This window comes from Dreissena polymorpha, chromosome 9 (assembly GCF_020536995.1).
Source record: "Dreissena polymorpha isolate Duluth1 chromosome 9, UMN_Dpol_1.0, whole genome shotgun sequence".
Classification (NCBI taxonomy): Eukaryota; Metazoa; Mollusca; class Bivalvia; order Myida; family Dreissenidae; genus Dreissena; species Dreissena polymorpha.
Window position 1 is genome coordinate 91,272,418 of NC_068363.1, and position 16,455 is coordinate 91,288,872.

Sequence of the window (16,455 nt, forward strand, 5' to 3'; positions counted from 1 at the left end):
ATTTTGAAATCTATATTTGAGATATAGCCAAGGAAAGTTCCATCATACAAAAACATCGAAGGGCAATAACTTTTATTTTAGAGAGTGAATGGTAATGGTTTTTGTGCATGGCACTTTTCCTAATTGATAACAATACATCCCTGATGTTTTATGTTGAAGTCTCATATGGTATCTGTGATATAGCCCTTAAAAGTTACATCATACAAAAACAACAAAGGGCAATAACTCTATTATAAGAAAGTCTAGGGTTATGGTTCTTGTGAATGGCACTTCTCAAAACTGATATCTATACACCCATGAAGTTTCATGTTGATATTTTATATAATTTCTGAGATAAAGACCAAAAGTCTTTGTGACAAACAGACGGACGGATGGATGAACGGAAAATGCCAATTCTATATCCCACCCCTTTTGGCAGTGGATAAAAAGCAGAAGCATCACTTTGCAAGTTAAACAAGAGCACCGCCTTGAGGGTGCAGACCGCTCATCTATTTTCTTTTTAAAGCTGACGGGACTCTCAATTTCAATCACAAAGGAGGGAGGGGTGGAGTGAATATGTGTGTATAGTGTGGGGGTGTGGACATTTATTACATTATCTTCCAAAAATGCGGGGAAAAATTGCCAAAAAATGCAAAAAAAAATTTTTTTTGGGGGGTGGGGGGGTTGAGGGGGGATACGGGGGGGGATGGGGGATGGTTTGGGTGGAGTCTATTGTGGTATGTCAGGTAAGAGTAGTTTTGTCAAAGTATCAATCAAATCTTATAATAAATAAAGAAGTAATGGCAATTTTAGCAAAATTTAATAATTTGACCTTGAGAGTCATGGTCATTCAAAGGTCAAGGTAAAATTCAACTTGCCAGGTACAGTAACCTCATGATAGCATGAAAGTATTTGAAGTTTGAAAGCAATAGCCTTGATACTTTAGAAGTAAAGTGGATCGAAACACAAAATTTAACCATATATTCAAAGTTACTAAGTCAAAAAAGGGCCATAATTCCGTAAAAATGACAACCAGAGTTATGCAACTTGTCTGTACTGTACCCTTATGATAGTTTGCGAGTGTTCCAAGTATGAAAGCAATATCTATGATACTTTAGGGGTAAAGTGGACCAAAACACAAAACTTAACCAAATTTTCAATTTTCTAAGTATAAAGGGCCCATAATTCCGTCCAAATGCCAGTCAGAGTTACATAACTTTGCCTGCACAGTCCCCTTATTGATAGTTAGTAAGTGTTGCAAGTATGAAAGCAATAGCTTTGATACTTAAGGAATAAAATGGACCTAAACACAAAACTTAACCAAAATTTTCAATTTTCTAAGTATAAAAAGGGCACATAATTCTGTAAAAATGCACGCCAGAGTTATCTAACTTTGCCTGCCCATTCCCCTCATGATAGTAAGTAAGTGTACCAAGTTTGAATGCATTGAATGCATTGATACTTTCTGAGAAAAGTGGACCTAAACACAAAACTTAACCGGACGCCGACGCCAACGCCGACGCCATGGTGATGACAATAGCTCATAATTTTTTTTCAAAAAATAGATGAGCTAAAAATGTAATTTTCAATTGTAGAGAATGATGATGACTCATATTTATGAGGCAGATGAGTTTCTCATTTGTTCAAACTATAGTAACACAACATATGAGGAGCGCTCTACGAAAATGGGGCTTATTCATGTACATCAAGTGTTGTCACAGATTAGACTGTGCGGTCCACACAGGCTATCGGGACATCATTTACCGCCTAGACTGAATAAATAAGTTGTTTTGAAGAGACTTACTTGAAACAAACTTAAATCATTGAAGTGGAGCCAACTGCACACGCTAATCTGGGCCTACACTGTACACACATGCTTTAAGCCCTGTTTTCGGAGAGCAAGTCTCATAAACTTTACCATATGGTATAAATAGCTACCTAGCTGGAGCCTTCCTAGATATGCTGGACCCTAAAGATGGCAGATCTAGAAGAATGGTCTTCAGGGAATGTGTGTCCAATAGCAACTGTAAACAGTCAACTATTTATCATTATTATACTATATATGAACCACACTCTGGCAAAATGGGGCTCAATGCTTATGCTTAGTGGCATTCCAGATTAGACTGCTTATGCATAGTGGCATTCCACATTAGACTTTAAAGTCCCCACAAGTTTATCAGGGAAAGACTCTGCTGTTGTGAAATTTTAAATTTGCACCAAGTATCTTCTAAAAAAAATCCAGTCTTGGTGGAAAGTGTTGTCCCTGATAATCTGATTAGCCTGTGCACACTGCACAGGCTAATCTGAGATGACACTTATGGCATATGCATTTAGCCCAGTTTTTTCCAGAGCACAGGTAAAATCTATCACAAACATGATCATCATCTTATTGTAGGAGTGAACAATTTAAGGCGATTAGATTGTGACAATCAATTAAAATATCAAAAAATAATCTTAACACATTTTTTTTAAATGATTGATTTGAAACTTCATTTAAATTTCAATGAACAAATACACACTTTAACTAAGTGTTTAATATTGAAACTTCATTTAAATTTCAATGAACAAATACACACTTTAACTAAGTGTTTAATAAACACTTAACAAAAAGTATCAATGCATCAAAATGGAAATAAATGTGTGAATGCAGCATTGTTCTCAAACAAATCTGTTGAAAAAACAAGCAAACAAGATGGTCCTATGAACGCTAACCTGAGTGTATATTTCTGTATTTTATTATTTATCCAAATTGCATATTACACTGCAAAGTCCAGTTTTGACCCCTGGTCATTTATCAATGGGCCAAATCATAGAGATAGAGCCAACAAGAGATGTGTTCGTCAGAAACACAATGCCCCCTATTGCACCGCTTTGAAATGATTTTTTTTTTTTACCTTTAACCTTGAAGGATGACCTTGACCTTGAACTTCCACCACTCAAAATGTGCAGCTTCATGAGAACACCGCTTTGATTTTTTTTTTACCTTTGACCTTGAAGGATGACCTTGACCTTGAACTTCCACCACTCAAAAATGTGCAGCTTCATGTGATACACATGCATGCAAAATATCAAGTTTCTATCTTCAATAATGCAAAAGTTATGGCCCACGTTAAAGTTTTTTTCCGGATGTACGAACAGACTGACATACACACTGACATACTGACTGACGGACAGTTCAACTGCTGTATGCCACCTTACCGGGGGCATAAAAATAGTGGCCTTCATAAAACTGTGGCATCACACTTGTTAACAAAGAAAATTTTACAACAGACAAAACAAGAGCTGTCAGAGGACAGCGCGCTCGACTATTCGAGTGCTTGACAGCACCCCCTTGGGGGGGGGAGGGGGGATTGAGAGAGGGGTATAATCATACATGCCATACGTCCCGATCTCGGCGGGACAGTCCCGCTTTTGGGTCCTTTGTCCCAACGTCCCGATATGAGACGATTTGTCCCGACATTCGTAAAAAACGATGTAAGGTCTATAGGTTTCCAATAAAATTCGCTATTCAAGCTCTGTTTCGCTAACACTTACCCCCGCTAATCCCTTTATTGCCCCCATTTAACAGTCCGATTCTACTTATCGTGTGTACCAGTGTTGTTTATGACACCTTATCAGCGATTTATCGGCTAATTATTGATTTCATCAGGCATTTACACCATGGTGGTCTTCAAGATAGTGGTCGCTTATTGCTATCGATAGTTGTATTATAATGAAATAAATGTTGAAAATGTGTTTAATTTTGTATTTGTTTGAAACGGTTTACAAAACAATTGTTTTGTAAAATTAACTCTACGTCATTAATGAGTCTTTTACATTCAATGTTTAGTTCATAAATAGCGGGATAATCCGAATGTGCAATATACCAAAATCGCAACAAACAGTCCAATAAGTGATACCCATCCTGTCTAGTGTAATTGGGTGTAATTGTAATAAAAACAACGAGGTGCTATGCATGACAGTTTGACCCTACTCCAATTAAGCTAAAAACCACGAGGTGCTATGCATGACAGTTTGACCCTACTCCAATAAAGCCGCGACAATTGACAAGTAACAAACTGCGCATGGATACATGCTTAAAAAAAAACATCGCAACAAACAGTAAAAGTGGTACCCATCTTGTCTTATGTTATTGTAATAAAAACAACGTGTTGTTATTCATGACAGTTTGACACTACCCCAATACAGCGCCTGACAATTCACAATTCAGTTTAATCTGTGTATATAAGAAGAAAACAAAATATGATTATTAACATTAGAGAAAAATAATTCGAGTAAAGCAACCATAGACTTCTTTTGTCATTTTGTTTTTGTTGGTGTAAAAACGGTTGAGGCGTTGTTGAGAGTTAAAATGAACACAAAGACGGTTTGCTTCCACCAAAAACCTACCTCTGTAATGTGTACAGCCGCGCATTCCGTGTGTAACTGATGTAACTGTTCGGTAGATAGTTTACTGTAACCCGTACTTTCAGTGTACTGGATAGCCTCCCCTGCGTTAATGTTTGCCATTGAAAGTAATATTATGAGTATTGTTGTCGTAATGTTCTAGATTTTGTACTCTAAAAAGATGAATATTATCCTCGTTGTTTGCTATTGTCTTATTTTATAAAACTGTTATTGTTATGTTTTAGATTCCATGCTTCATATCAGATGTTTAATGTCTTAAATAAAAGTATCAAGAGTATTTGTTAGTACTATACTGACTACAGTAAAGGTGGAATGATAAATCGTTTTAGGTGTCCTGCTTTTGGGTCAAATGTCCCGACAATTTTTTTTTTATGGAATGTCCCGCTTTGGTCCTAAAAAATTATGGAATGTATGGTATAATGTGGGGTGTGGTCATTTATTAGATGATCTTTCAAAAATAAAAAAAGCAAAAAATAAAATTTTTTAAGGGGGGCAGGGATTCTGGGTTGGGGCGTGGGGTATTGTTTGGGTGGAATCCATTGTGGTATTCAGGTAAGTGTTGTTTTGTCATAGTATTAATAAAATCTGGTCATAAATAAAGAAGTTATGGCAATGTAACTAAAGTAATATGCATATTGTAAATGTAAAAAGGGCCATAATTCTTACAAAATGCTTGATACAGTTGTCTGCTCTTGTTTATAGATTGGGGTCATGTTGGTAAAGAAGTTTGCAAAATATGAAAGCAATATGTCAAGGGACATTGAAAATATTTGAGGTGGTGCGCAAACTTTAACATAGATTTATCAATAATATGCATATTCTAAGTGAAACAAGAGCTGTCACCATAGGATGACTTATGCCCCCTATAAACGCTTGATAGAAGTTATGAGCTTTTTTCGAAACCTAAACGCAGATTTCAAAACCTAAACGCAGACCCTTAGTTCAAGGTCAAGGTCACAGGGGTCAAAATTTGTGTGCGTATGGAAAGGCCTTTACCATATACACATGCATACCAAATATGAAGGTTATATCTCAAGGGACACAGTAGTTATGAGCATTTTTCGAAACCTAAACGCAAAGTGTGACGGAAAGACGGACAGACGGACGGACAGTCTGATCACTATAGGCCCTCCTACCGGGGGCATAACAAGAGCTGTCAGAGGACAGCGCGCTCGACTATTCGAGTGCTTGACAGTATAACGTAAGCCATCATGGGGAAATTGTTCATATGCAATAATTTATAAGACGGTCTTTCAAAAATGAAAAAAGGAAAAAATAAAAAATTGGGGGTGGGTGGGGTGGGGGGGGAGGGGCAGGGAATCTTGGGGGGGGGGGGGGGGGGCGTGGGGTATTGTTTGGGTGGAATCCATTGTGGTATTCAGGTAAGTGTTGTTTTGTCAAAGTATTAATGAAATCTGATCATAAATAAAGAAGTTATGGCAATTTAAGCAAAATGTTCCATTATCTAAGTATAAAAGGGGCCATAATTCTGTCAAAATGCTTGATATAGTCTGCTCTTGTTTATAGATTGTGGTGATATTGGTAAAGAAGTATGGGGTAGTACACAAACTTTAACATAGAATTATCAATAAAATGCATATTCTTAGTGTAAAAGGGGCAATAATTCTGTCAAAACAAGTATGCAAAATATGAAAGCAATATGTCAAGGGACATAGGAAATATTTGGGGGTAGTACGCAAACTTTAACATTTGCTGCATTTTTAAAGTGGAAAATGGGCCATAATTATTACAAAATGCTTGATAGAGTTGTCTGCTCTTGTTTATAGGTTGGGGTCATGTTGGTAAACAAGTATGCAAAATATGAAAGCAACATGTCAAGGGACATTGAAAATATTTGGGGTTGTACGCAAACTTTAACATTTGCACGCCAATGCTAAAGCCAACGCCAACGCCGGTGTGAGTAGGATAGCTCCACTATATATATTTCATATATAATAGTCGAGCTAAAAAGGGCCATAATTCTTACAAAATGCTTGATACAGTTGTCTGCTCTTGTTTATAGGTTGGGGTCATGTTGGTAAAGAAGTATGCAAAATATGAAAGCAATATGTCAAGGGACATTGAAAATATTTGAGGTGGTACGCAAACTTTAACATAGATTTATCAATAATATGCATATTCTAAGTGAAAAAAGGGCCATAATTCTTACAAAATGCTTGATACAGTATTCTGCTCTTGTTTATAGGTTGGGATCATGTTGGTAAATAAGTATGCAAAATATGAAAGCAATATGTCAAGGGACATTGAAAATATTCGGGGTGGTACGCAAACTTTAACATTTGCACGCTAACGGGAACGCTAACGCCGGGGTGAGTAGGATAGCTCCACTATATATATTTCATATATAATGGTCGAGCTAAAAATGCTAACAATAACTCACAATAAGAGTCCTGTGATAAGGTGAGCTAAATATTCTTTAGCATTTTTTGTTTTTAAAGTGCAGCATTAAAAGGTAATTTTTGCCAGGTGGATGTATATTGTACATATAAATTTACCTGTTCGGCTGCGACTGGAGTAACAGATTTGCATTTGTGCAGGCTGCCAATAAATTTAGGAATGAAGACACTGAAAAAAGATATATAACAACTTGCTAATATCAAATAACAAATTAACCTGCACAAATTGTGAACTCAAAATGTTACAAATGAACATCGCTTTGTTTATGTTTTTTGCATACTTTTTTATGTTTATAGTTATTTTCTCCATTATCTATTTGCAATACACTCATAAATAAGATTTAAAGGTTTACCTTGTTGAGCAGTGATCATGTGTTGAAAAACATGTTCTTAGCGAACTTTATACAGAACTGTGTTAACCCTTTCCAGCTAAGATGCAAACATGAAAATGGCTATATGCAACCAGCATAAAACCAGAACAGCCTGTTCAAATTTTATGCTGTTTGCTTCTCATCAGTATTTTAGGGTTGAAAAAGAAAGCTTACAAACATGAATCCTGTAAGAAAGGTCTTAAATCTAATTTAATTTTTCTAAGGGACTACAAACAGGTCACAGTGAGTATGTGAATGGTAAATGGTTAAGTAACAAGCACAACATACTTTTTTTGCAAACTTGATACAGAACTGTCTGAAGTAACAAGCTAGACTTACTTGGCAAACTTGATACACAACTTTGTGAAGTAACAAGCTAGACTAACTTGGCAAACTTGATACAGAACTGTGTGAATGAAGTAACAAGCAAGACTCACTTGGCCAACATCTATACAGAACTGTGTGAAGTAACAAGCTAGACTTACTTGGCAAAAGTAATACAGAACTGTGTGAAGTAACAAGCTAGACTCACTTGGCAAACTTGATACAGAACTGTGTGAAGTAACAAGATAGACTAACTTGGTAAACGTAATACAGAACTGTGTGAAGTAACAATCTAGACTCACTTGGCAAACTTGATACAGAACTGTGTGAACTAACAAGCTAGACTTATTTGCAAACTTGATACAGAACTGTGTGAAGCAACAAGCTAGACTCACTTGGCAAACTTGAAACAGAACTGTGTGAAGTAACAAGCTAGACTCACTTGGCAAACTTGATACAGAACTGTATGAAGTTACAAGCTAGACTTACTTGACAAACTTGATCAGAACTGTGTGAAGTAACAAGCTAGACTCAATTTGCAAACTTGATACAGAACTGTGTGAAGTAACAAGCTAGACTCACTTGGCAAACTTGATACAGAACTGTATGAAGTTACAAGCTAGACTTACTTGGCAAACTTGATACAGAACTGTGTGAAGTATTTGCGTGAAGATGACAGGTTGTCCCTGATGAGGGGCAGAGCAGTCTTCAGGTGCCCCGTGATGGCGGTCACATAGCCACTCTGGTCCCCCACCGCCTCTACTGACGACCAGGACATCTTACCAAACAAACACATACAGTAGTGACGCGCATTAAACTGATTATTGTTCAGCTTATAGTCAGGGATATAATTTCACCTCCTTTCATCTGATTTCATCCTTTTCAATGTCAAACGTATTTTCCAAAAATGTCTTTGCTAAATCTATATAGAAATGAAGTGTGTGTGTGGGGGGGGGGGCATTTTCCTCTCCTGAGGTTGATCTTAAATCATACCACTGATACATTTATTTATTTCCATGAAATAATAATTAAGCAACAAGATAAATGACTTTGCTTCTATGAAAACTTTCATTCTTTGTAAGTTTAAAGCCCCACTAGAAGAAATAGGGATACAAAAATGAATTTTAGAATGATGACAAGTGAACATCAAATACTCTTAATTTTTACAGTTACAAACACAATCTTTTCACAATTCCACTCTGTACCTTGCTCATTGCTGCCAGGGCAGGCTCGCAGGAAGTCTCCAAATCTTGGACCAAGATGTTTATACAGTTGGATATCACACTGAAAGAAAGGATGAGAATACAGCTGTATATCACACTGAAAGAAAGGATGAGAATACAGCTGGATATCACACTGATAGGAAAAATTAGAACACTTTTGGATATCACACTGAATACAGTTGGATGTCACTGATAGAAAGGAGAATGCAGTTGGATATCACACTAATAAAAGCATGAAATAGATATAACACAAAGCACAAGAAAACAGTTGGATATCACACTAAAAGAAGAGAATACACTTGGGAAGAGTGAATACAATTCAATACCACACACAAAGAAGGGAAAATCGGGGGATATCAAAATGAAAATAAGAATATTTAAGTTGGGTATCATATTGATAAAAAAGACTATACATACGGAATATTACACTAGCCAATTGTTCCAAGAGTTTGTATCACTCGAGTGGCTTGTGTGATGACGTATCACACGAGAGACGGAGCCTCGAGTGTGATGCGAAATAGCACAAGACACGAGAGTGATACAAACACTTGGAACAATTGACAAGCGTAATATTCCTTTTATTATATACAACAACTAACGAAAACAGTTAACAAATGTATTTTTTACTTAAACAAAACTGACAAAACAATGACTAAAACGGTACGCCATAGTTTATTTAAGACGCGTATGAATACAGTTTATGTAAATTAACGTGTAAACATTCGAACCGGGAAAACACAGGTTTCCGACACGCTTACCTTAATGCCATCGTTAATCCAATTTTTATAACAATTAAGTTGACAACTTTAATCCGATGTTTATAACAAAAACGTTTAAACGATACGCACTTCCACTTCTATCTTCCATGTCTTTATCGAAACTTAGTTTAAACCACACTATTTTATTGTATTCCTATCGAAATATTCATTCATGCATGATAAACACACACTCCAAAATACATTTTTAACACACAGTTTACTGTTAAAAAACACCACGTCCGACATGTCCTTACAGAGTTTAGATAAAACTATTGTGTTTTGTCACAGAAATGACGTCACACGATGCACTACGTAATATATTTCGTAATATAAAATATTTCTATTTTCGGTGCGTGTAATGTGACGTCATTAAATGGGTCGAAGTAGTCCGGCTAGTATGGTAATACGGAATTGGAAACAGCGAGTAGCGTAATACAGGATTTTTTATTTCAACGATTTATACAACCTGTATTTTGTTAAAAGCATTAAACAGGTATATAATAAAGATGGATATTAAACTGAAAATATGAAAATACAGCTGCATATCACTTTGAAAGAAGAGAGAACACAGTTGGATACTACACAGAAAGATAATACATTTGAATATAACACTGAAAGATAGTTTAGTTGGATGTCACACTTACAGAAAGTTGTTTACAGATGGATATCAAATGAATAAAAAAGGAAAAGTATACAGTTGGATTTTACATCCAAATAAGAGAGAGAAAGACGAGAAAACATTGTTATTATAACTCTGTGATTGTATTGATCACTTATCCAACAGAAACAAGGGACAAAACTGTCACAAAACCAGGTCTTCAATGTGAAAAAAAAGTCTAATAAAGGAAGACAACTCAAACTGAACTGATTGTTTATAATTAGCCCCCTTTGTTTCAAAATAAATCTATTTTTAGTCGTGACGACCTTGACCTTGGAGATATTGACTTTATTCTTTCGTGCGACACACCGTCCAATGATAGTTAACAAATGTGCCAAATGATTTTAAAATCTCACAATGAATGACATAGTTATGGCCCGGACAAGCTCATTTATGGCCATTTTTTACCTTTGAACTCAAAGTGTGACCTTGACCTTGGAGATATCGACGTAATTCGTTCGCGCGATACACTGTCTAATGATGGTGAACAAATGCGCCAAATAATTTTAAAATCTCACAATGAACAACAAAGTTATGGCCGGGACAAGCTTGTCCCGCCCGCCCGCCGACAATGCCAATCTAATAACCAGTTTTTGCCTTCGGAAAACCTGGTTAATAATAACACTGAAGACAAATGGTATTGGGTAATCCTGTATCAACACTTTTCCAAGCTATTACACCCATAAACATTTCTCTAAATTCTTTCAAGGATGCCCATACTTATGAAAGAGATCCTGCTCAGCATTCAGGTCAATCTTGGCCACCAGCTCCCCGTCTACTTTCTCCCTTAGTTTCTCCTCCAGCTGGTGTGTAGTCTCCATGCAGTACTCAGCGGTGCACAGGATCGCGCAGGCTCGACACTGCTCTTCCTCTGTCAGCTTGCTTACCTCCCCTTCCTTCAGGATCGACTGGATGAGGCCTGAGGCTGATGTGATGTTGCTGCTCTGGCTTGACATCCTGAAAGGTGGAAGATGAAATGAGTGTTGTTATGGGATAAAGTGAGCTTAATGCATGTGCGTAAAGAGCCATCCCAGATAAGACTACGCAGTTTGAACAGGCTAAACACAGTCGCCACTTTCAGTCTACACTGAAGTGACCTCCTTTATACAATTTTTTTATGAAAGCAGTGTTGTCCCTGATTAGCCCATGCAAATGCATGAAACCCAGTTTTCCCAGACAAGCCTATTATTCAGTAGGATGCGGACAGAGTGCTGCTTCAAGTAGTTTTTTGAGATCACATGGGAGAGGGGCGTTCTTGGTCATGCGGACTTGATGCAGTCTGCACATGCTAATCAGGGACAACACTTTTCACTTTTTTGGCATTTATAATCTTAAGTGTATTTTTAGCAAAACTCCAGTTTAGGCGTAAAAAGTCGTCCCTAATAAGCTTCTGGGGACTACATTTTCTATTCTTAGACGACACTAAACACACATGCATTATACCCCGTTTTCCAAGAGAAAGGCTCTGGGAGATGACATGTTTATATATGGGTTCCAGTGCGTTCCACAGGCCATTTAACTGTCCCTCTCCATGGCACTTTCTGAGCAGTGTATTTGTTAAGTTACTAAAACTAGCCATTCTTAAAATCATAACGACTTGGATATCTTTTAGAGCAGATACATGTATTATCCGTATTAAGGAACAGCCTCGTTGTTTTGGAAAATAAATATTGAACCATGATGGCGCACGCTTTTAATGAGCTACAACACTCGTAGGCAGTCAATACCTGCAGTAAATTATGCTGATGAAGCGTGACATAATTGCCATAATTGTCAGATTTTGTGGCAGTGTGTTTGCTTTGTCTAAACTTCCACCAACATCTGTCCCTATGGTGAACACCTCCATGATAAAATCTTGGCCAGTCACTTAGATGACTGTTGATGGATACCGGGTGTAATCTTGGCCAGTTACTTAGATGACTGTTGATGGATACCGGGTGTAATCTTGGCCAGTTACTTAGATGACTGTTGATGGATACCGGGTGTAATCTTGGCCAGTTACTTAGATGACTGTTGATGGATACCGGGTGTAATCTTGGCCAGTTACTTAGATGACTGTTGATGGATACCGGGTGTAATCTTGGCCAGTTACTTAGATGACTGTTGATGGATACCGGGTGTAATCTTGGCCAGTTACTTAGATGACATTTCTTCAATAGTGAAAAAGTTATGGCCAATGTTAAAGTTTTTTCTCGGACGGACGGACACACTGACGGACAGTTCAACTGCTATATGCCACCCTACCGGGGGCATAAAAACATCTGTAAGGGGCAGCCCTCCCTAATTAAACCCTAAGCGACCATGAGCGTCTGCAAAAATTAATGTGGAAAGCACTGGTTCAAAGCAACATCAACACATTTTACCACAAATGACAGACATACTTGGGCAGATTATTGAGCAAGATGCGGACGGAGTACTCTTTGAGATATTTCTGGAATGTTCTCGTAAGGTCAACCATGGGCTGCCCTGTGGAGAGCTGTGAGCACTGGACGACGCACTTCTTGTAGCAAACAAACAGGTCGGCACTGCTAGGCAACACGTTGCTGCCCTCCTCTGACTCGATCCTCGGCGTGCCATACTGGCGGAAATCCTCAAGGAATCTCGTCAACAGATCGGCTAGGTTTCTAGAGGGCAAAACAACACTGGAATTTACAGGTTTTTTTATCGCTGCATTCTAAAACAAGAGCACCGCCTTGCGGGTGCAGACCACTCATCTATTTTTCTTTTTAAAGGTGTAGGGACCTATCTCAATTTCAATCACAAAGGAGGGTGGGGTGAAGTGGAGAGGGGTATATAGTGTGGGGTTGTGGTCATTTATTACATTATCTTCCAAAAATGCAAAAAAAATGCAAACAAAAATACTTTTGGTTGAGGGGATTCTTGTGTGGGATGGTTGGACGGTATTTCAAAAATAAAATAATAAAAATAAATATTTGTGTTTTTTAACCATGTTTGAAAAAAACAAGAGATGTGTTTGTCAGAAAAAAAAATTTACCTTTGACCTTGAAGGATGACCTTGACCTAGAACTTCAACCACTCAAAATGTGCAGCTTTATGAGAACGCCACTTTGAAATATTATTTTCTTGACCTATGACCTTGAAGGATGACCTTGACCTTGAAAAATGACCTTGACCTTGTACTTCCACCACTCAAAATGAGCAGCTTCATGACAACGCCGCTTTGAAATTATTATTTTTACATTTGACCTCGAAGGATGACCTTGACCTTGAAGAATGACCTTGACCTTGAACTTCCACCACTCAAAATGTGCAGCTTTATGAGAACGCTGCTTTGATTTTTTCTTTTTTTTAACCTTTGACCTAGAAAAATAACCTTGACCTTGAAGGATGACCTTGACCTTGAACTTCCACCACTCAAAATGTGCAGCTTCATGAGAACGCGGCTTTGAAATTTTATTTAAAAAAATTTTACCTTGAAGGATGACCTTGACCTTAAACTTCCACCACTCAAAATGTGCATCTTCATAACGCCGCTTAAAAATATTTTATTTTGACCTTTGATTTTGAAGGATGACCTTGACCTTGAAGGATGACCTTGACCTTGAACTTTCACTACTAAAAATGTGTAGCTTCATGATAACGCTGATTTGAAATTATTTTTCTTTACCTTTGACCTTGACGGATGACCTTGACCCTGAAGAAAGACGTTGACCTTGAACTTCCACCACTCAAAATGTGCAGCTTCATGAGAACGCCCCTTTGAAATGTTTGTTTTTTTTAACTTGAAGGATGACCTTGACTTTTATTTTCCACCACTCAAAATGTGCAGCTTCATGATAACGCCGCTTTGATTAATTTTTTTGACTTTTGACCTTGAATGATGACCTTGACCTTGAAGGATGACCTTGACCTAAAACTTCCAACACTCAAAATGTGCAGCTTCATGAGAACGCCGCTTTGATTTTTATTTTTTTACCTTGAAGGATGACCTTGACCTTGAATTCCACCACTCATAATGTGCAGCTTCATGAGATACACATGCATGCCAAATATCAAGTTGATATCTTCAATATTAAAAAAGTTATGGCAAATGTTAAAGTTTTCGGACGGACAGACGACATATATTTGACATTTGACCTTGAAGGATGACCTTCACCTTCACCTTTCACCACTCAAAATTTTCAGCTCCATGAGATACACATGCATGCCAAATATCAAGTTGCTATCTTCAATATTGAAAAAGTGATTGCCAATGTTAAAGTTTTCGGACAGACAGACACCATAAATTTGACATTTGACCTTGAAGGATGACCTTGACCTTTCACCACTCAATATGTGCAGCTCCATGAGATACACATGCATGCCAAATATCAAGTTGCTATCTTCAAAAGTGAAAAAGTTATGGCCAATGTCAAAGTTTTTTTCGGACAGACATACTGACATACTGACGGACAGTTCAACTGCTATGTGCCACCCTACCGGGGGCATACAAATTTTTGTTTGGGGTGGGGAGTTGGGGGGGGGGGGTATAGTATGAGGGTGAGGTGGTCATTTATTAGATATTCTTTAATAAAAATAATAAATAATGGGGGGGATTGAGGGGGGGGCATGGGGGATGGTTTGGGGTGGGAGTCTATTGTGGTATGTCAGGTAGAGAGTTGTTTTGTCAAAGTATCAATCGAATCTAATCATAAATATAGAAGTTATGGCAATGTTAGCAAAATTTAATAATTTGACCTTGAGAGTCAAGGTCATTCAAAGGTCAAGGTAAAATTCAACTTGCAGGTAACAGTACCCTCATGATAGCAAGAAAGTATTTGAAATTTAAAAGCAATAGCCTTGATACTTTAGAAGTAAAGGGGATCTAAACACAAAATGTAACCATATATTCAAAGTTACTAAGTCTAAAAAGGGCCATAATTCCCCTAAAATGACAACCAGAGTTATGCAACTTGTCCTTTACTGTCCCCTTATGATAGTTTGCGGAGTGTTCCAAGTATGAAAGCAATATCTATGATACTTTAGGGGTAAAGTGGACCAAAACACAAAACTTGACCAAATTTTCAAGTATAAGGGCAAATAATTCTGTCAAAATGCCAGTCAGAGTTACATAACTTTGCCTGCACAGTCCCCTTATGATAGTTAGTAAGTGTTGAAAGTATGAAAGCAATAGCTTTGATACTTAAGGAATAAAATGGACCTAACACAAACTTAACCAAAATTTTCAATTTTCTAAGTATAAAAAAGGGGCACATAATTCTGTCAAAATGCAAGCCAGAGTTATCTAACTTTGCCTGCCCAGTCCCCTCATGATAGTAAGTAAGTGTACCAGTTTGAATGCAATAGCATTGATACTTTATGAGAAAAGTGGACCTAACGCAAAAACTTAACCGGAACGCCGACGCCAAGGTGATGACATAGCTCATAATTAAAAAAAAAATAGATGAGCTAAAAAAACGGAAGTTAGTGCGGCATGTGCGTAAAAGTGTCATTCCAGATAAGCCTGCACAGTCCCACAACAGCTAATCAGGACACACTTTTCCACTTTTATTTCTAAGCAGAAATCCAGTTTATTGGGATAGTGGTCGTCCCTGATACCTGTGTGGGCCGCACAGGCTACTCCGGGATCAACACTTAAAGCAAATGCATTAAGGCCCATTTTTACAATCAATCATCATTTCAGTTACAATAAGACCAATTAGATGATCATTTATTAAACATGTAAAGGGCTTTTTATTTATGTCAATGACATGTCCGTAACAATTTCCCACTGAGCTATCTGCAATCCTACAAATGTAGTTATGTGCAATATATATATAAATAAAAGCTGATATGTAACTAACTATCTCAGTATACTTCGAAGTTATAATCTGAGACAACACTTTGCAAATGTGCATTAAGCCCAGTTTTTCGCAGAAAAAAGATCAATTGAACTCCCCACTACCTGTCCTGTGATTCTATATAGATGTCCCTACCTGTCCTGTGATTCTATATAGATGTCCCTACCTGTCCTGTGATTCTATATAGATGTCCCTATCTGTCCTGTGATTCTATATAGATGTCCCTACCTGTCCTGTGATTCTATATAGATGTCCCTACCTGTCCTGTGATTCTATATAGATGTCCCTACCTGTCCTGTGATTCTATATAGATGTCCCTACCTGTCCTGTGATTCTATATAGATGTCCCTACCTGTCCTGTGATTCTATATAGATGTCCCTACCTGTCCTGTGATTCTATATAGACGTCCAGGTGGGCCTCAAAACACTTTGAGATGATGCCTATAAACGGTGAGGCAACAGCTTTGGTGTCGCTGTCTGAAGGGTGATTATGTATCATGTAACTCTGTTAACCTTG

At 37.6% G+C, this 16,455-nt stretch overlaps 1 protein-coding gene across 1 annotated transcript in view; it reads right to left on the reverse strand.

Annotated features, from left to right (window-relative positions):
• Positions 1–16,455, reverse strand: part of LOC127846257 (vacuolar protein sorting-associated protein 53 homolog) — a 35,096-nt gene that overhangs the window by 17,735 nt on the left and 906 nt on the right. Inside the window, exons 2-8 of the mRNA XM_052377426.1 lie at positions 16,322–16,415; positions 12,519–12,761; positions 10,858–11,094; positions 8,704–8,782; positions 8,128–8,276; positions 6,903–6,972; positions 1,918–2,003 (exon numbers count right to left, since the gene is read on the reverse strand). Of these exons, the coding sequence (XP_052233386.1) occupies positions 1,918–2,003; positions 6,903–6,972; positions 8,128–8,276; positions 8,704–8,782; positions 10,858–11,094; positions 12,519–12,761; positions 16,322–16,415 (958 nt within the window). The remainder of the gene's footprint in view (positions 1–1,917; positions 2,004–6,902; positions 6,973–8,127; positions 8,277–8,703; positions 8,783–10,857; positions 11,095–12,518; positions 12,762–16,321; positions 16,416–16,455) is intronic.